Source organism: Gossypium hirsutum, chromosome D05 (genome assembly GCF_007990345.1).
Source record: "Gossypium hirsutum isolate 1008001.06 chromosome D05, Gossypium_hirsutum_v2.1, whole genome shotgun sequence".
Taxonomy (NCBI): Eukaryota; Viridiplantae; Streptophyta; class Magnoliopsida; order Malvales; family Malvaceae; genus Gossypium; species Gossypium hirsutum.
Window position 1 is genome coordinate 10,002,686 of NC_053441.1, and position 22,403 is coordinate 10,025,088.

The 22,403-nt window shown below is 30.4% G+C and overlaps 3 protein-coding genes across 3 annotated transcripts; all 3 read right to left on the reverse strand.

The window, feature by feature from the left end:
* Positions 1-431: 431 nt before the first annotated feature.
* On the reverse strand, positions 432-2,603 carry LOC121217686 (coniferyl alcohol acyltransferase). The gene is made up of 2 exons (XM_041093634.1): positions 2,081-2,603; positions 432-1,579 (listed from the first exon to the last, which is right to left on the reverse strand). Exons 1-2 carry the CDS (start codon positions 2,495-2,497, stop codon positions 611-613), a joined length of 1,386 nt encoding a protein of 461 aa, XP_040949568.1. The 5' UTR covers positions 2,498-2,603; the 3' UTR covers positions 432-610.
* Positions 2,604-7,506: 4,903 nt separating this feature from the next.
* Positions 7,507-8,494, reverse strand: LOC107902752 (protein MAINTENANCE OF MERISTEMS-like). Its single transcript, XM_016828874.1, has 3 exons — positions 7,842-8,494; positions 7,679-7,760; positions 7,507-7,569 (listed from the first exon to the last, which is right to left on the reverse strand). Exons 1-3 carry the CDS (start codon positions 8,492-8,494, stop codon positions 7,507-7,509), a joined length of 798 nt encoding a protein of 265 aa, XP_016684363.1.
* A 7,000-nt stretch (positions 8,495-15,494) lies between these two features.
* On the reverse strand, positions 15,495-21,569 carry LOC121217687 (coniferyl alcohol acyltransferase). The gene is made up of 2 exons (XM_041093635.1): positions 21,037-21,569; positions 15,495-16,673 (listed from the first exon to the last, which is right to left on the reverse strand). The coding sequence occupies exons 1-2, from the start codon at positions 21,448-21,450 to the stop codon at positions 15,729-15,731; spliced, it is 1,359 nt and encodes a 452-aa protein (XP_040949569.1). The 5' UTR covers positions 21,451-21,569; the 3' UTR covers positions 15,495-15,728.
* Between the last annotated feature and the right edge of the window lie 834 nt (positions 21,570-22,403).

A 22,403-nucleotide genomic window follows, 5' to 3' on the forward strand; every position in this document is an offset into this window, starting at 1 on the left:
TTTGATGGCTACTGTAAAAATAAATTCTACTCAATTTACAACTTGTATGTATTCCAGTTGTAAATTAAGGAGAAGAAAATAATATTAGAAGCTGAAAGCGAAAGGTAATGTAAAAACTCTTGAATCCCACCGAAGAATCAAGTGGAAACTCCAAAGACAAGTTCAACTTTGTTTATTTGATGGACTTGCTTCCTGTGCTTTGTCTCATTTCATAAAATATATTAGAATTGTGTACGATTGGCAGAGAAGACAATGTACGGCAGGTATGTCGTATTCTGTTGTTAGCATTGATAAAATGATTTGGCCGGTTAGCGAAAGTTAACATGTACCCCCCACCCTACGTTCTTTTTTCTTCTTGTTGCGAGGCAAATACAGGAGCAGATTTTTAATTTTTATTGAAATTCAATGATGTACTTCAAAAAAAGTGCAAGGACATAAATTTCAGTTTCATTTAAATTCACCACCCCCACTAAATAGGTTCGTAATTTTGCATTTACATATTTACATCACAATTAAAAACTTAAGTAGTAAGATCACACAACACAACTTCCAAACCAGATAGCCGCGGTACACAGGAGAATTTCAAACTTAAGATTTCTGATGCCAATTGTTACAACTGGTAATTGGAAAGTTCAAGGTAATCGGAAGTGAGGGGCCTCAACACACCACTAGCTTCAGCCTCTATCAGCTCCACCTGCCTTTTGAAGAGGTGCATATACACCACCCAATCACCTTCTCTAGCAGGACTCGGCATCGGCATGACATATCCAGAATCCCCTCCCCAAGGAAAATGGTATGACCCGAATAGAGGCTTACCCCATCCAAAATCCACTTTCGAAACCGGGAAACGCTGCCCCGATGACACTACAAAAGCCGGTCCCTCCTCGCTGCCATTGCTATATATCTTAGCCAGTGCTGGCTCAGGACGATGAGCTTCAACCCAGTCAATCAGGCCCAGGAAGTGTTCCTTTGTCACCGCTTGCTCCAGGAAGTCATGTACCTGATTAGCCACCCACCACAATGGTTTTTCCATCAGTTCACTTACTCTCTGCCCTCCAAACGGAATGGAAAGGACATTTCCGAAATAACAACTCATTGAACTCGCTTTCTCTTCATCTCCTTCGCCTAATCTGGCCCTTCCATCCACCACAATCCCCATCTTGGTGGACTTGAAACCGTCCTGTGCAGCAAGGACTGCTATCATTTTCCATAAGAAGGCACTGAAAGACTCGAGCTTGGTCCTTTTGTATACGTTAGTGCAGGCCAGTGATTGAAGTTCGTCGAGTTGCTCAGAAGTGATGTAATATATACGACTAATAAGATGATCGGTGGGTTGATAGTGCTGTTTAGGGGGTGGTAGTGAGGATATGGGCACATATATGTGATCCAGAGACGGATCGATGCACCCTGGACGCCTGGGGTTCACCAGAGACCTTCGAAAAGACGGTACCAAAGAGATTGACTTGGATCGAGCCATTTCAGCCCATGATACAAGAAACATGTTGGCTGAGTAGGCATCTGCTATTCGGTGATCAAATGTGCATGCCACCACTATTCCGCCGCATCTGAGTTCTGTTGCCTGTAAAGGTTAAAGTGATCATTCCAAGGAGATTACAAATCGTTATCGTTAACTATTAAAGCTACCCTTTTTTTTGTTTGTAATCTTATAAACTTGATTCTTCCTTTAAAGATGAATCAAGATTCATTCTATCACTATCATCCATTTAATTATGAAAAATTAAATATTGAAATACTACGATAATATCTATGTATGCATTTACTATTATTTGAGCCTTCTAAAAGAAATTACTGAGTTGATGTTGGGAAATGAAAAAATATATATTTGAAAAGATAAAATCATTTTGGGTGGTCTAAGAGCAGGCTAGAAAAGGAAGTTGTCACCCCCACCAAATTTGTCGTCATATAGTGGAAAGGGTGAATAAAAATATTCTCTAGATCTTTTGGTTATAATTCCCATATTAATTCTGAGCCAGAAGGAATGAATTTGAGTGTGTTTCTTAATTATTATTCAGACGTTAGGGAAATGGTTGAAGTTATAGGAGGGAATCCTTTATAATACCTGAACTGAGAGCACTCCATGTTTCTTCTCAGGTACGAGTCTGCCTTCAATGCTCTCATCAGGGTTATGCAAGTCGAGGTCTCGAAGCTCAACATCAGCATAAGCTTCTACGAAATCCACCCCACGGTTGTTGCAAAGAAGCTCGGGTTCGCCCACAGTGTTAGCCACAACCTCGCCCGCAAAGGCGTAGTAGGAGACCAGAGCCTGAGCCATGGCTTTCTTCAGGACACGGGCCATGGAAGTGAAGCTCACGATGCTGCCTTCTGGTTTCTTGTAACAAAAGAAAACTCCCACGTCGACGGGAGGCAGAAGCAAGTCAAGGTTAGAGAGTGGTAGCCAGTGTTGTTGCAATGGTAACACTGCTGCCACAATTTCCTCCTTGCTCACCGTCACCGTGAAATCTACTTTTGCACCCATGCTTGCCTACCTATTAGCTCTGAGTGGTTTTTATTTTTTTTTGGTAGGAGATATCCTAAGAAAATGATTAATAGTGAGTTTTGCATGAGCAATGTAGGTTCAATTTATAAGCAAAGGAAGTATTAAATAATGTTTCACCTACTCCTAATGCTAAATAATTAATAATAACTATAAACAATAAGAATAAAATATAAAACAAATACTTATGCAATGATTAGTTTATTGAAAGATTAATATAATTAATTATTTATAAGGTAATAAAAATGTAAATAATTTTGATAACAAATTACATCAGTAAAATAGAAGAGTTGCTTTTTATTTTATTTTTAAAAAATTAAATTATTTTTATATAAGACTTCAATCTTTAAAGTGGATTTCATTAAAGGTTTAAATATAATATTTATCTTAAAATAGGATCAATCAGACTCTATCATTCTCAATAATAATAAATTAACTTCAATTTCACTCCAAAGATCATGCTACACATATGTTTGCAAAACAATTAAGCTTGAGTCAAAAGTTAACCCATGTTGTTTTCATTCTGTTTTATTATATAAATATTTAAAAATCGTTAAAATTTATCATTCAATTAAATTTACATATAGATTCCATATAATCGATACCCAAATTGGTACGGTTCCATAAGTACACACCTCTAATATCAAGGAAAATATTTTGTTTTATTAGATGAAGGGTAGCAAGTCACAGATTGTGTTTGGTATTTACCTTTTTCAAATGTTTGGCCTTGGTACGTCTAGCCGTAGAATAACTTTATTATCGATTCTATTACTAATAATAATACAATACGAGTCACGGCCTTCGACCTATATTATCCCTAGAATAACATTTTTTCTAAAGTTAGGGAGATTATTACACCTTAATAAAAATATAAATTGTTAATTAATATAATTTATTATCTAAGTCCCTGGTTGAATTAGTGTTACGAGTCAATCGAGCACCAACTTGATTAGGAAAAATCTAAAAATATCTTTCCATAATTGAAATAAATTATATTATTTGAAAGAGAACTATAGTCTTTTTATCTAAAAAAAAGACCAATAACAACTTTTCATGTTGTGGACTTGAACCAGTGATATTTACATAAATAAAACATTAATTTTACTACTAAACTAAAACTTTATTTTTAATATAATATTTACATATTAATTGTATTATACATATTTTATTACCTCATTTAATTGTATATCTATAATACTATTTAACTCTTTGACCGAGTTGGTATCACGAGTCAACTTGTTATCAATTAGAGAAATTCTCAAAATGACCTTCTGTAATTAAAATAAGTTATATTATTCAGTAGTGTTTTAGTCTTTTACTTAAAAAAAAGCTATAATAAAAAAATTACATATGGTAGGACTTGATCCTATGCTATTTACATTGATGAAAATTTTAAGGTAATTTAATTTATTTTAAGATACCAAATGATGAAACTTTGAGGTTTTTACTAAAATAATCCAAAAAAATAAAAAAAAACCAAAATAGTATACCATTTTTTTATTTACCAAAATGATACAAAAAAATAGTTAAAAAAAAGCAGAAATCTGGATGATGGGCCTGCCACAGGCGGCACCAAAATTGCCATTGCCATTGGCAGCACCACTTCAGTTATAAGGCCCGATTCAGTCCAGAAGAAGAAGAAGAAGAAGAAGAAGAAGAAGAAGAAGAAGAAGAAGGTGCTGAAAAAAGAGAGAAAGAGAAGAAAAAATACAAAAAATAAGGTATTTTTAAAAAAAATAATGGTTTTATGTTTTTCTGTATAATTTTTATTGTTTTTTGTTGTTAGTTTAGTTATTATTGTTAGTTATTAAGATTAATAAAAACTCAAATTGATGGTTTTAGTTAGTATTACTATTGTTAGTGTTTAGGGTTTAGTTATTAATAATTATTGTTACTTAGTATTATTGTTAGTAAAAAACTAATATTATTATTATGGTTAGTTATTAGGATTAGTAAAAACCCTAATTATTATTTTAGTTAGTATGATTGTTAGTTTTTACATTATATTATTGTTAGTTATTATTTTTAGTAAAACCCTTATTATTATTGTGTTAGTTATTAGGATTAGTGGTTAAACGTTGTTCATGTACAAAATGATAACTGAAATAGTATGAGCTTAAGAATGAAAAAATTGCATATTGAAACATTAATTTTTTTATTTAAGTAATTTATTTACTGTTCGAGATTATTTTTTAAAATTTTGTTTATTTTTTGATAGATTGAATATTGAAGATGGATGATAAGTTTTTTGTATGCGAAACTAGACTCAATAAGCTTTAATTTCATATTTTACTCATCTTCTAATTCGATTCCCATGATTTTTGGTGATTTTTCAAAGTTGGCACACTGCTGCTGCCCAAAACTGTTTTAGTGCAATATGTTGATTACCATTTTGACCCTAGACTTTTAACACATGACAATTTCGTCCCTAGGCTCGAAAAATGAAATTCTTGCAATTTAATCCTTGATTCAAGCGTAATAATTCTCATACATATCAATAACAGCCCATGGATTCCATGAAATTTCAAAATTTTTCCACAATTTCAATACTTTTCAACTTAATCCCTGTTTTCATCCAAAATTCTTTAAGAAAACACCTTTAAACATCCATTAACATATCAATTTCATCATAAAATAACAAAAATCATATGAAATTATCAATGGTATCTTCCTGAACTTTCAACAAAGTGAGAAACTAGTAGAATACTAAGTTGGACCTAATTGTAAAAGTCTAAAAATATAAAAATTTCAAGGAAAAAGTAAGAATTACACTTACTTGAAGCTAAAATATGGAGGATCAGCTCTGAACCCTCTTCCATGGCTGTTTCCCACCGAAATTTCAAGAAGAAATGGTCTTGAAATCCTTACAATAAATTTTGGCCACATAAAGTTTATTGTAATTCCAATTTTGTCCTTAAATGCATAAAAATATTTGATTTTTTTAACGGTATGTCGTCTATGCCACTTACGTTGGTCCATTTACTCTTTTAGTCCTTTCTTATTTAATTTTTAAGCTATTTAATCACTTTAGCAAGTTTTGCATCTTTTCAATTTAGTCCTTTTTAATTAATTGACTGCCGAAACGTTAAAATTTTCTGACAAAACTTTAACACTACCATATTGACACTCCGTAAATATTTATAAAAATATTTACTGCTTGATTTATAACAACGAGGTCTTGATACCTCTTTTCCTCAATTCCTTGACTTAATAAATTTTTATAAAACACAAATAACTAATTCAAAAAATCTCTTAAAAATCATATTTGACTCGTAATTATTAAATAATAAAATTTACGCGCTTATTTTCTGAATTTGGTGGTCTCATACCACTGTTTTCAACATATCTAAAAATCAGGCTATTACAGGACACGTGTTCGTCGAAGATGTCAGGGATGCAATGGTTGCAAACCGTCGGATGGCAAGGTTGATGAATGTAGAAATATATTCACGACGTCTGAAAACGTTTCAAGTTACTGAGACCATCGGTCATTGACCCGGTATACCACCTAGGTCCTATGGAGTTGATCTCCGGAACAGACAGTGCGACTGTAGGAGGTTTGAAACACTTCATTATCCATGTGCGCATGTCATGGCAGCGTGTGCTAAAGTGAACCTTAATGTTGAAAAATTTGTCGATGATGTGTACACGCTCGACCGCACATTGCGTGTCTGGGAAAATAAGTTCCGCATCCTGCCTGACCTGTCTACGTGGGAGGTGCCTTCGACGACTTTTGAGCTTGTCCCAAACAGAGGGCTATGAAGGAATCTAAGAGGTAGTCCACAATCATCCAAAATCTGTAATGAAATGGACATTAGGGAGAAATCTGACGGTAAGCGTTGTGGATTATGCAGGTTAAGTGGTCATAATCGGAATAAATTCCCTCAGCGAAACTATCATGTTGGACAGTCGTCAGGATCGGGTCGGAATTGAGCTTATGCTGTAAAAATGTTATGTATAATGTTGTAATGTTGCAATGTTGTTGTAACACCCATTAACTTAAATTCAGCTTATGCTTATGCATATGCTTAAATTGTATCCAAATTAAGTTATAAAAAGTATAATTCATTTGTAATAATTAAAATTATATCCAAAATGAAGCCATTTAACCTTAAATTCAACTTTAATATAATGCAAAAAAGGAAGAAAAGTTCCATAGTAAGCATACCTAAAATTAGAATAATTAAATTTATACAAAAATTACAAACTTTGTAATGTACAACAAAGTGCAATAAACCCCTAAAATTGATGGTTCGATGGTGTGGTCCTAGGGGTATACCTATGCGGAGGTCGACGTTCATGTTGTGGGTGTTCGCGACGACCAACATCCTCATTAGGTGTAGGTGGGGGTGTGCTAAACATAGAGGAAAAATCATGTGGCTCGATCGGCATCGAAGAACTTGAACTGGAAAGAGTTCCATGATGCTGTGGATACGGGTCGGGAGTGCTGTACTGCTGCGGGTAAGATCCAAAGATATCAAACTCGTATAAGTATTCGCCCCCTGACAAGCTCAAAAAATAGTCATTGCTCGCCAGATCTGGATGATAGCAATGTGAATCCCCATGTGAATGTGATTGCTCGGGGTCCGGCTCGGGCACTGGTTCGGGATCATGATCTACTACAGGCTCTGCCTCCGTGGGGGCTGCTGGGTACGATCCCTAGGTCGCTGCATGTGCGGGGGGACTACAGTCGACTGCCCTCCAAGAAGATATGGCTTTCTGCAACTAGAGTACCATTGTATGTACTCTAATGATTGTTGCAAATCAAAAGCCATAACCATCTGAGGTATTCGACCCATCCGATCGTTCCACAGCGCAACAAATTTTCGGTGCTTAACCCCCAATCCAACTGCGGTTTTCCTCTCTTGTTGATGCCGTGAACCACCCCCACATCGCATGACGGATCCGGGATATATTGGACGCAACCAAACTGTCGTAGCACTCGATCCCCATAGTACCACTCGACTACATTGAAATTTATAATTGGTAGGTTAGTGCACCACATTTGAGAATGAACGTAGGCAGACGAGGGTATCATAGCTGCAATTTCCGATCTACGATATGGCATCCATATAAACTGAATGATTAATAACATGGTTATAATTTAACACGGTATGAGTAAGATATAGAAAGTAAGATGTCACGAATATTAGAATAGCTTACCCCTTCCCCGGCATGCTGTTCGATCGTCAATCGGTATATCGAGACAATGTACGACCTCCCGATTCCCGGATAAGTACTCCACCTACAAAAACAAATATAGTATGGTTGGTAACATCAGTCAATATAGTATGACTATAATTAATGACAAGTTATATTTTATCACCTGTTAATTAGTGGATAAACATATGGTTGGTGAGTAACCGATGCCAAAAATGGCATCCGATAAAGCGCCCATGACTGCAACAATATAAGGCATCTGCCCATGTCTACAACAGAAGGCTTTGCCGTCTGACAAAGCTCCCGATACATCACTGCCAGAACGGCGGAGCCCCAGCTATACGAGCAAACATTGGTCAAATTAGCTAATAGGGGTATGTATATGATATGAACCTTGTTGTTGTTTGAATCGGGCATCAATACTCCCCCTATAATATGTGTGATGTAAGTTCGAGCAGCACACATCAACTCTCTTTCAGTGGCATTAGCTAATAACTGTCCAAATTTGACTTTCAGCCATGTAAATTTCAAACCCGTAAAATTTGACTCATCATCGTTTGGCGAGTCTCCTAGTAGCTGATAACATAGTGCATCTGGCTCAGTAAATGCAGTTACTCCCGTTACGGGACTCCCGTCGATAGGAAGCCCAAGCTGCAGTGCAACATCATCTAAGGTCACTATGCACTCCCCACACGGAAAATGAAAAGTATGGGTCTCCGGGCACTGTCGCTCCACTAGTGCAGATATTAAATCATACCGCAAGTCGAATGTCCGGATCAAAGTTGCTGAATCGAATCCAGCTTGCTCCAAGTAGGGCATCAGTCGTGAATCCGGGGGATATCCTATACCATTCACCCGGGCCCTTAGTACGTGGTACGAGCCCTGATAGTGTTAAATTACAGAAAATAAATATTAGGATAATATGATTTATTTCTGTATATTACGTATATCCTTTTTTAATAGAACCCGTGATTAACAAATAATAATATATTACCATATTATTAGCCACATACAATATGTGAGGGTCGTCGTTAATCAATCGAGTCATTGCGATGCTTGCAACTTCAAAATAAATTTAGTAAAAAACCATTATTTCGGCCCTTTGTTCATATTTTTTTCCCGGATTTTATTACTTTAAAAAATATACTATTTTTAAATTTTATTATTTTACATTGTTTTAGTACATTATATTTGAAATGTATTAATTTAGTTTTTTTAAATAAATTTTAAAAAAACCCTTATTTCGGTCCTTTGTTCGTATTTTTTTCTCGGATTTTATTACTTTCAATAAAAATATATTATTTTATTATTTTACATTATTTTAGTAAATTATGTTTGAAATGTATTAATTTATTGTTTTTTAAATAAATTTAAAAAAACCCTTATTTCTTCCCTTTGTTCGTATTTTTTTTGCCGGATTTTATTACTTTAAAAATATATATTCTATTTTCTAATTTTATTATTTTACATTATTTTAGTACATTATGTTTGAAATGTATTAATTTAGTGTGTTTTTTAAATAAATTTCAAAAAATAACCCTTATTTCGACCATTTGTTCATATTTTTTTCCTGAATTTTATTACTTTTTAAAAAATATACTATTTTCTAATTTTATTATTTTATATTATTTTAATACTTTATGTTTGAAATGTATTAATTTAGTGTGTGTTTTTAAATAAATTTAAAAAAATAACCCTTATTTCGGCCCTTTGTTCGTATTTTTCCCCAAATTTTATTACTTTCAATAAAAAAGATATTATTTTCATATTTTATTATTTTAGATTATTTTAGTACATTATGTTTGAAATGTATTAATTTAGTGTGTGTTTTAAATAAATTTAGTAAAAAACCCTTATTTCGGCCTTGTTCGTATTTTTTACCGAAGCCTCATTGTTTCAAAAAATATATTATTTTCGTATTTTATTATTTTACGTTATTTTAGTACATTATGTTTGAAATGCATTAATTTAGTAAAAAACTCTTATTTCGGTCCTTTGTTCGTATTTTTTTTTCCAGATTTTATTACTTTCAAAAAATATTTTATTTTCGTATTTTATTATTTTACATTCTTTTCATATTTTATATTTTCTTAAACATATTTTTTATTATTTTATTTTTAATGCTATTTTTGTAAAAAAACTCATTACAACATGCTAAATAAATTTCATAAAAAAATTATCTAATCAACATAGAAGGTACATAACATGGGTTTTTTCATGCTAAATAAATTTGATAAAATATATATGCTAAATAAAATAATAAAACACATATAATGTACATAACATAGATTTTTTACACAAATATTACAAAAAAAATTTAAATAATACAAAAAGAATTACCTTTACTTATTTTTTTCTTTCTTTTTCCTTCCCTCCCTCTTCTTCTTCTCCTTTCCTTTTCTTTCTTTTTCTTTCTTCTCCTTTCCTTTCCTTTTCTTTCTTTTTCTTTCTTCTCCTTCTTTCTTCCCCTCCAGCCGAATGGTCCCCCCATCCCAATATAAGGGCTGGTGCCGCCTGTGGCAGGCCCTTCACCAGGGTCCTGTCACTTCCATTAGCAGCTTTTTTGCACCATTTTGATAAATAAAAAAATAGTATACTATTTTGATATTTTTTATTTTTTTATGATTATTTTCATAAAAAACCCCGAAACTTTTAAAGTAATTTAATTTATTTAAAAATACAATAAAAATCATTTAAACCTGGCCAAAACAATCAAAATCTAATTAACAAATTACTTACAAACTTTTTATTATTTTATTAAAAAAATCACTGCTTAAATATTTTATATTATTTTTATTTCTTTCCCCTAGATAGTAGGTGTACATAGGGTTGGTTTGGTTTGGGTAGCTCGCATGATTTCTTTCTCAACTTCTTCATTTGCGTTTAGAATCTTATAATTAATTATCATATTTGATTTTTGTATAATTTTATAATTGGTTAATAAGTTAAATGATGATATATTATTTTGAAATTTTAAAAGTAAATTTATTTAGTTTTATTTTAGATACTCAATAATGTTACGAATATTTTATTATTAAGTGGATGAATATAAGTTTGATGTACTTTAGAACTCTAATAGATAGTCATTAAAACTTCTTATATATATAAATATAAACTTTAAAGAGCATTATAAACATTCTTATTAATCAATAAAATACCTACTCCTTTTTTTGCTCTTTTATTTATTTATTATTATCTATATCATAACAAATAACAATATATAAAATTATATACTATCCATACATAAAATATGATTGTACTTAGAAATATATTGATGAGTTTTGAATTAATGGAGATTTCTTGAAAGAAGAGATATATATTTAAGAAAAAGAATTTTATAAAGTCCAAATCTTAGATGCGGAACCTATTTTATACAAAAATAACAACAAACAAAGAGGATTAAACCTTCAATTAACCAAATTATTTAGCAATAAGTATAAGATGATTACAAGTTGACAACCGAGAGATGTGTAGAAGAAATACCAAATGCGAATAACATATTAATGAAACATCCAACGTAATAATTGATTCATAAGAAGCGAAGAGACCCAAGCTTAATACAAAATCATGAAAATTTTAGCTGTAAGTAGGAAATATGAGGTAGCTAAATTTCCTTGGACCAGTCGGGTCTCTTGTTTTATACTAATATGCAGATGCTACGTCACGCATGAAAATTGACCCTCCATTATTACCCAAACCTCGTTTTGTTTCTATGTATGTAGTCATGCAGCTACTCCTTGACATTTGGTGAACTAATTTGTAGTGTATACATATAAATATATATTAGCTACACTACATCATTAGTACTTAATTAAAAAAAAGTTATAATTTAGTCACTCAACTATTTGAAGGTTTTCATTTAAGTCATTAGACTATTAAAATCAACGCTATATGGTTTTCTCTGTTTGCACTATCTGCACAAATCAAAAACTCTTTTTTCTCTTCTCTTCTATAGTTTAGTTTCTTCTTCATGAAATATTTTTGCGTGTCACGAATTTACGAACCAAATTTTTTTTTTGATATACGAAATTGACCGTGAGACCAACTTGGATCTACAATACGCTTTTTTACTCATCGATAGGTATTGATCCCCATATCGATTGTCAAATTGTCGCTTGGAGCTCATTGGTAAAACATTTAAAAAAAAACTAAACAGTTTAGTGACTTAAATAAAAACTTTGAATAATTCAGTAACTTAAATGAAAACTTTCAAATAATTTAATGACCAAATTGTAACTTTTTTAATCAAATTATTAAAACAAAAATTTATCCATGACTAATGTTGTAGTTTATTTATTTATCTTTTTCTAAAGAATACTATTTCTTTCCACTTTCTAGTTCGGTGGATCTAACGCATATTGTGTGCATAACATACCAAAAAAACAAAAGATAGTTGGTGGAGACAAAGTGTGCTTTACCCTAGTACGTGTTTTTCAAATTTTTTAAAAAGAATCTCTTGGCAGTGGTGGAAGGTGAAACCAGGAGTATTGTAAGATATATTTTAGGGTTTTTTACTAAAATAATATAAAAGAAATAAAAAAACTAAAATAATAAATAAAAAAATTTATTTACCAAAAAAAGATGGCTGAAGGAGGGTAATAGAATGGCGGCACCGGTGGTGCTATTCCCATTGGCGGCACAGGACTAAAATGTAACTATTTGCAGTTTCAAGGACTTGACATGAAAATTTACCATTTTGAATTTTGAAAGTGAATTGGTGCCGCCTGTGGTGTGTCAGCGCCAAAGCTGAAACTTGGCTAATTGCCTTCTAAGCTCTCCTTATTTATTATTTTCTTTTTATTCCCATTCAACTCACTTTTTTATTTAATAAACAAGCCCTCAATCTATTTTTGTAGTTAAATAAGCTCTTAATCTATGATTTTTACTCATAAAAGCCATTTATTTTATTATTAAAGTAAATATATTTTACCTAAAGTAAAGCTATTTAAAAAAGTATAAACTAATTCGCATTTTATGTATTATTTTGGTAATTTGATGAGAATAGTTTATTAAATAAAAAAATTACTAAATTTGATTAGAATAGTTTATAATTATAATTTATTTTTTCTATTTGGGTTACATTTATGGGTGATCAGTTTTATTATTACTCCTGGTTTTTCAATAAAGCATGTCTGGTATTTTTATTAATTTTTTTAATTAAATCTAATATTAGTTAAGTGATAATTAAGATACTTAGAATTCTAATTAAGTAATAACTCTATTTTACTTTAATAAAAGTAGCATCGTCAAATTTTTTAACTAATAACAATAAATTATAATTATAATTATCACAATATTTTTGTCTTTTTCCTATATTTTATGCTTAGAGTTCTATTCAAATAACAATACTATTTTAAAATTAGCACAATATTTTTAATAATAATTGCAGTTTAAATTATAATTATTTTGAAATATATAATTCTCACAACTTCTATTAAATTATAATTATTTTTAAATTTATAAAGAGTATTTATATATATAAAATATTTTTATTTAATTAAAAAACTTGAATTCTTATTATTTTAAATTCATCCAATTATATTCAATGATTTTATAGATTTATAGTTTTATTAATTAATAATATATTATGTTTTCTTTTAAGTAGAGCCTTTATAATATATGACCAAATTAATATAATTTCACATTAATATATTTTTATTTTAATTAATCTTACTTTTTACTATTATATAATAATATTAATAAATTATTATTCTAATGTAGTTTAGTAATATAATTAACAATAAAGGATATTTTTGTCAGTTCAAAAGTTTTTTCAAGACTCGTGCTTTTATATATATTATAGATAGATATTTTTATGACTTTTATCGGAGATATGAAAGATTAAATCACAGCCTGTCATATTTCGTTTTCTAATTGGTCCGTTAATTGATTTTAATGGTTAATGTAACGAAATGTGAAAATTATCAATGTAAGAGCTTAATTTATTTTTCAGGTTAATGATAAGGGATCAACTGGGTTCAAATTAAGTCAAGGGGCTTAGTAACTTTTTTTGGTTTTTTCTTAAGGGACTATTATAGCTATAAGCCTTTGATAAATTTAGTAAATTTTTTTATTTAATAAACTATTCTCATCAAATTACCAAAATAATACATAAAATGCGAATTAGTTTATACTTTTTTAAATAGCTTTACTTTAGGTAAAATATATTTACTTTAATAATAAAATAAAGGGCTTTTATGAGTAAACATCATAGATTAAGAGCTTATTTAATTACAAAAATAGGTTGAGGGCTTGTTTATTAAATAAAAAAGCGAGTTGAAGGGGAATAAAAAGAAAATAATAAATAAGGAGGGCTTAGAAGGCAATTAGCCAAGTTTCAGCTTTGGCGCTGACACACCCACAGGCGGCACCAATTCACTTTCAAAATTCAAAATGGTAAATTTGAATGTCAGGTCCTTGAAACTGTAGATAGTTATATTTTAGTCCTGTGCCGCCAATGGAAATGGCACCACCGGTGCCGCCATTCCATTACCCTCCTTCAGCCATTTTTTTTTTGTATTATTTTGGTAAATAAATTTTTTTGTATATTATTTTGGTATTTTTTTATTTATTTTATATTATTTTAGTAAAAAATCCTATATTTCACTATTTAATTTTAATTATAAAATATATTTAAAATTATAAAAAAAATAGTTTCTTTTTTTATATAAAAAAGTTATCTAAGATTGAGCTTTGCACAAGTAAAGTCTTTTTTCAATCCCAACTTTGATATGACGATCAAGAATGATTTTACATTAAAAATCTATAGTATTAAGTAAAATAAGACATCGAACGAATTAAAAAAAAAAGGTTAAAAAATTAAAAAAGACAGAACTATTTTCAAATATCTGTAGATATATCCATTTTCACATTTCTATCCAATTTTCAAACCTCATTGGATTAATGGCGATGGTAACGAGGATGATGATATGCTTTGGGTAGACAAGTGAATGAAAAGGACATTGAAAATGATTGTATAACCCAAACACATTTTACCTTGAATGGAGCAAGGTTTGCAATTAAACCAACCAGTTTTTGAGTAAAGTCAGAAAATTGTACACAAATTAGTCGTGCTTGACTTGCAAGTCCACTAATTAAAACAAAGTTTCCTTTCAATGGCATTCTGCTTCTGGCACCAGCTGCTCTGATTCTAAATTAATGCCTCTCTTGCTATACCACCAATCAATCCTTCACTAATATTTTTTTCATCAAAACTAAACCCGTAAAAAGAAAAAAAAAATCCAGAAAACAAATTGGAAAATTTGAGTTTGTATTATAAAAGTCAGGTAAACTAATGTATGATATTAATTATTGATAAAACTAATGTATATGATTAAATGTAAGGTTATTACAAAACCATTAAAATAAAATAAAATATATATCCAAATTCTGTTTGTTGGCTTGATGGTCAAGTATTTATCGTCTCAAGTGTGGTCTGAGTTTGAGTTTGCACGACTTTGTCCTTCTTTTGTATTTCACCAAAAAAAAGAAAGGTATATCCAATAAATTTGAAAAATGCGTTTTTATGTGTTGTAACCATTAAATTTATCTTCAAACTTTTTTTTTTTTTTTACAATTTTCATTGTAAAAAGTACACTCTCAACACTTGCTATGGCAACAGGCAAAATCAGCACTAACTTAACCAGGCGATATATCGATGGATATACAATTTTTCCCTTTTTGAATTATTATTTTCATAAACATTGGAATGAGAAAAGAAAATGACACCAATAATTAGAATAAAGTAAAACTAGTCGGAGGTAGGTGAGAAAAAAGAGAGTAATAAATTGTATATAATTATTGATAAAACAGAAGTAGATAAGAAAAGTAGAAATTAGTTATTTATTTACACATGTATTAGTGTATTACCAATACAGTGACACATCATAGAACTATAAGTACAAATCATAGAACTCCCATAAGAAAAATATAGAGAGTAGAACATCTATTTTAAGTACTAATACCTTAACTTTAAAATTTTAAGAGGAAATATAGAATGGGAGTTTTGTCGTTATTTTATCAGATTAAATTTTACCCAAACAGAGAAGCAAACTTAGAGATTAAGGTAATCAGAAGTTAAGGGCCTAAACAATGCAGCCTCTTTTTCTATTTGCTCCAACTGCCCTTTCAATAGCAGCATGTACACCACCCAATCACCATCTCTCACCGGACTAGGCATCGGCATAACGTATCCACAAAGTCCACCCCATGGGAAATGGTACGATCCAAAAGCCGGGCAACCCCATCCGAAATCCATCTTTGAAACCGGGAAACGCAGCCCTGACGACACAACCACTGCTGGCCCATCATCCTTCACCACGTTGTACACCCTTGTCATTGCAGGCTCAGGTCGGTGAGCTTCGACCCAATCAATCAGTCCCAGGAAATGTTCCTTATTCGTCGCGGGTTTTAGAAACTCGTGAACTTGTTTCGCTACCCGACACAAAGGCTGTTCAATTAGTTCACCAATAGGTTGCGATCCATACGGAACGGATAGCACATTTCCGAAGTGATATGTCATGGCAGTGGCCATGTCTTCATCTCCTTCCCCCAACCTTGACCTCCCATCCACAACAATCCCCATTTTTGATATCCTGTTTCTATCTTTACTGGCAGCAAAAGCTGCCACCTGCTTCCACAAAAACGCACTGAATGACTCGAGCTTGGACCTTTTGTCCCCAGCAAGTGACTGAAGCTCATTGATTTGGTCACTACTAACGTAATAAATGCGACTTATGAGATGATCAGTAGGTTCATGGTTTTCTTCTGGAGGTGGCAATGAGGGTATTGGCACATACATCTCGTCCAGCGACGGGTCAACACGCCCTGGTCGTCTCGGATTCAACAGTGATCGACGAAAGCTTGGCACCATCGAAGCCGGTTTCGACTGAGCTATCTCCGCCCATGACACAAGAAACATGTTGGCTGTGTACGCATCAGCTACTCGATGATCAAATGCGCATGCCACCACTATACCCCCACATTTTACTTCAGTTGCCTGTATGCATCAAAACTAAAACCAAATTTAGTCTCTTCTATACAGCTTGTGAAGGCTTACGTGAATTGTTATTAAAATTTCTCCAAACCCTGATTAATTAGTACAAGTTAATAACTTGAATTAATTAATTAAGATTTGGTAAACTTAAATTTAAAATTGTTCCAACTTAAACAATACCAAAGCTGGATATTGATCTGTTTTGGAAGTCTACAAGTTACTTATGTCAATATCAACCAATGTATTAGCAGTTGAGTATGAACTTGTCATTGCGTAAGCCAACATATTCCTTCTTACTGACGACGTCCAAAATGCTAGAAAATTCCATAAAAATGAACCTCTTACGAGAAAAACTATTTCATACCTCATATTTAAATTGATTGAGATGTAGGATTAAAAATAACAAGGATGATTGTGTTACATGCATAATATTAAATAAGTCAGATGCTACCTACTCTTCCATCAACATCTCCATAAAATATTCAACTATTTTTAGTGATGTACTCGTTAGGTAATACCAGCTACCAACTGCAGTCAATATCCTGTTGGTATATATGGTACAAGAGAAATTTGTTCACTATTAATGCGTATCAAATCAAGGGTGGGGTTTTGATATATGCTCATATGATAAAATTACAGTATAGTACCTTCAAATTTTTATAAAATTATAACTAATTTTTTTGAATAGAAAAAATTTCTAACTTTACTACCGTACTAAATTTAAATAGAATATATTAATTAAATATAAATGTGCTATCAAACCATATATTAAACTCATTCCAATATAATTATTATAAAATTTTAAACCAATAGTTTAACCACATACTATAATATAAACAATTCGTTTATAAAATTTAGAAACAAAAATGTGCCACTTATGATTCATGCCTATCTTTTATGTTTAATTGGTATTGTTATTATTGTAACAACTAAAAGAACGTGGTTTCCCTCTCATCTAAATATTAAAGAGAGACTATGAAGAAAAGTAATAAGTATGATATAAAAAAAAATTGATTTTATATGAACATTATACTTTTTTCATGGGTAAATTAGATAAATGATCGTCTTATTATTAAAAACTTTTTTATTAGATTACTTGATTTTAAAAAATTATAAAATATATTTTAAGTTAAAAACTTAATAGTTTAAATTGATATAACTGTTAACTTAATGACTTTGTATTTTTGACAAATTATTTTTAATGCACATCATTTCCGTATCATGTAATAGCTTAAAATCACCTTTTATCTCTGCACCTTCCCCATTTCCCTTCTATTTAATCTCCTCTATCTTTGCACCTTGCAGCTTTCTTTGCCTTTCGCAGCAGACGCTACTTTTGGGTATATATACATATATATGCTTTCAAGTTTCAAGCCTATTTGTTCCTCTAAATTTCATTTAGTTTCTTCCTTTTTGACAATAAGAAATGGGAAATTTAATTAGAAAGAATTTAAATTAGAAAAGTTTTATTTTAACGCATGCTTTAATTTAAATCCACCCAAATTAGTTCGGATTTGCCATGATTCTGATAGTGGGATTTGTCTTTCAATTCTTTTCGGTTCTAATATCTTTATTGATTTGCATTTTAGAGTTAATATTTGAGTTTGATAGGATAAAAAATGACTTTTCCAAGCATTGATTTGGAAATGTGATAGTCGTTCAGATCTAAATGTTTTGGGTTTTTTTTTTTATGAATTGAAGATTTGGGTTCTGGGTAATGATGATGATTGAATATTTGATTATGATTTTTAGTATAGAAATTCATGTGCGGGATTCTGGTTTTTGTCTCCCCACAGTAGGGTGGTGAAGTTTTTTAATTTAATACTATGTGTTATTCAAAATCGATGATTCGTTGTGTTCTGATTTTATTTAATATATTATATTTAAGCTGACGACACTATTTAGTTGAATGTTTGGATTTCCAGTACTGTTCGTTCTTCTTTACAAATTGCAGCCCGAACCGCTAAATGATTTGGGTGAGAGGGGGGAGGGAGAAGGAGGGCTGAGCGGTGGTGGGAGAGGGAGGAGAGATGGTGTAATTTGAGTCTTTTTTTTTTTATGAGTTATAGGAGGGTAAAATTCTTTTGCACGACTCATTTGTTAATATTTTTTAAAATTATTATACGACATGGAAATTATGTCTATTAAAAATAATTTGTTAAAAAAATAAATTAACATTTACATTAGCCAACCTTTAATTATTTAACCATTTTAAACTTAAAATAATAAATTAAATTGTCATTTTACAATTTTTTAAAATTAAATAACCCTAACAACACTCACCATTTACATAATTTACCCTTTTTCTATATTTTCCCCCCGAAATTATTGTAAATGATTTACTTGTATGCTATTTTGAAAATTAAATTGACATCCAACCATTAGACAGATATTTATGATTCCACGTGTTCTATCTATAAGCTAGGTTAAGTTTCTCCGCTTAACAGTAAAATTCATTATTTAAACGAAGTAGGTAAAATTATTGACCTCAATCATAACTCAATCATTATGACTTAGAAAGGGACTAAATTGAATTTAAAATGATTCAACTTCTTCTCAAACTTTCTTGACCTCCTACAAAACTGTGTTTAAATTATTGTCTTAAACTGAGTTTGTTGCTGTGTCATGTTTTAAAAATATTTCAACGTTTGGTTATTCAACTCAACCACTTTTAAATTTACTTCAACTTGAGAGTTAAATCTCACGCGACATGTGCGGCCTTTAACTTTTTTTTCTTCATTTAAATGGCTTTTGTGGTTCAATTAATAAAATAATAAAACTATATTAGGGAGTTTCAATTTTTTTATAATTTAATTTTGACTTTTTGATATAAAACTAAATATTTTTTAAAATTGAGGTTAGAGCCACTAAAATTTATTTGAAGCAATAATTAAAACTCATGTCTTGCATCTAGATGTTAGGGTTGAAACCCTAATATCCCTTTCTCGTAATCTTATAAATAAATATAATTATTATATGAAAAAGTAACTTAGAAAATATAACAAATTTATATTGGGCTCGAGATTATACTTGATATTGGATTTTTCGTAAATAATTCCTTAAAAGAATATTGTATTTATCTTCATAATATTTCAAGAATCCAACTTATTAGTAATTATTTTATAAAAAAAATTTTAGTAAGTTTTTTATAAAAAAATATTTCAAAGAATTGAAATTTTTAAATAATTTATACTTATATTTAAGCCTTTGTCTGAATTGGTGTTACAAATCAACAAATCACTAATTTAATTGAGAAATTACTAAAATACATTTTTATACAAAGTAAGTTATATTACTAAAAGGTGTTTTGGTTCTTTTATATTTTTAAAAAAAATCAATAAAAACTCAATTATATTAAGATTTGAATCTATGGCACTACATATTTTAAAATTTTAATTTTACTTCAACCAAAAATATTAATTAATTTTTATATAAATTTTTACAAATATAGTTATTACATAATTTTTTTTCACTGTATAATAAGTCTACCATAATTTAGTATGATAACACCTTAGGAGTTAAGAAGGGAACAAAGGCCTCTATATGTCCCTCATGAGCCTACTGTAATGCAATTACGTGTAATACAAAATTAAGTTCGTGTACTAGTTAATTGAAGATCAATTTAATTAAAAATATAAAAAAAAATATAAATTAGAAAAAGAAATAAAAATTTTATTATAAATATATATATATTAATATTTTTATTTTTATTTTTATAATTAAATAATTTAAATTACAATTTGAAAAAAATTAAGATAAATGAGTGATAAAGTCGAAATATTTAAGATTTTTTTACGTATGGGTTCAAACATTGGCGGTGATTATATATATTATTTCACCCACAACTTGGGTGTCACATAATCTAGTACTTTTAAACATAAACACGATTAACGTGTCCAAGGGTTGAATTACATACCCAATTGTGAAGGTTTTGATATTTGACGGGTTTGAACAAAAATATTAGTTCCAAAAATAAACTTGATTAAAAAAATATAAGCTCTATTTAAAATATGGTTAAACTTGGGTTTTAATATTCAATACTTAGGTTTAATTCAACATGTTTTCCAATTTTATAACATGTTAGTTTTATTTTCTTTTTATATATTACATATTTTTATATAATATATTTAGATTTAAAAATTTAAGAAAAATAATTTTTTAATAAAAAATAAAATAATATGAATAAGTTTAAATAAACTTAAAATAATCAACTTAGGTAAAAAGTCTCAAATTTGAAGTGGAGTTAAACTTTAATAATTGTTGACACCAAAGTTGATTTGGTCCATAGATTAGACACTTTTAATCATAGCATTGGTATCTTTTATATCTTTATTCTACTGTAGCACTAATATTCATGAAAACGTACCTGTACGGCGAGCACACCACGTTTCTTTTTAGGTACGAATTTGCCTTCAATGCTGTCATCCGGGTTATGAAAGTTGAGATTTCTAAGCTCAATATCTGCATAAGCCTCCACGAAATCCACACCTCGATTGTTACAGAGAAGCTCCGGCTCCCCCAGGGCGTTGGGGACAACCTCCCCACCCAAACAATAGTAAGAGATAAGTGCTTCAGCCAAGGACTTCTTCAAAACACTAAACATGCGGCTGCTGTGGGAGCTGGTCGGTTTCTTGTAGCAGAAGAAAACGCCGAAGTCCAGCGGCGGCAGCAGCAAGTCTAGGTTGGTCAGTGGCAGCCAATGGTCTTGGAAAGGCGCCACTGCTGCCACAACTTCATTTTTCCTCACTGCCACCGTGAATTCTTCCTTTACTGATCCCATTTCTGACGACTACCGTAATATCAGTGTGATGAGAAAGAGGTGATGATGGGGTTTTGCATTAGACAGGGAATTTATAGAAAAACAAAAGGAACAATGATCCTCCCCAGCCCTATTTCATTTTCAAAGATAAGAAACAGAAAGTAATATAATATAATTGGATAAATGTTAAAAATAAAATATTGATATGTTAGGATGTTACATCCATCCCCTGCGTATGCGATTCAATCACATTTTACTTAACCAGTCACCACTTCCTTCTTTAAATTTAATTTATCCAACTCCTTGGAAAGTGTCAAAGTGCGGAAGATTTTTTATAAAAATAATTACAAAGTAAGGATTATTTATTGTTTTTAACTTTCTTAATTCCCAGCTAGCTTTTAAACTAGTTAGCTTAAAGCGTTTGACCTTTTACGTGAGTGAAGTCCAAATCAATCCGATAACATATATAATAATTACTCCTCTAGTTAATTTTTATGGATTCCCGTTCTTTTTTCTGTAGAAAATTAGGTTTATTTTTAGATTAAAAATAATTTAATAATTTAATATAATGATACATTAAATTTAAATTTAAATACATTTTAAATAATTAATATAAATTATTTATAAAATTAATGATACATAAACTTACATATAATAATTATTATGATTGATATTTAAAAAATTAATATAATAATACATAAAATATAAAATAATCTAATTTTGTATACCTTAACATAAATAAAGGTGTTTTTCCAAAAGCTCACCATAAATTATACAATTTTGAAAATACCTTTATTTATGGGTTCAAAACTCGCCATAAATAAAGATATTTTCAAAATTGTATAATTTTGTAGCCACACTTTGTCTTTTATCAATGACTATTTGCACTCAATAACGTTGATTAGTTAAGGGTTAGTCATCTCTTTCCATTATTTATATATGATTCAAGGACTGTTTGTTGACGAAATGTATGA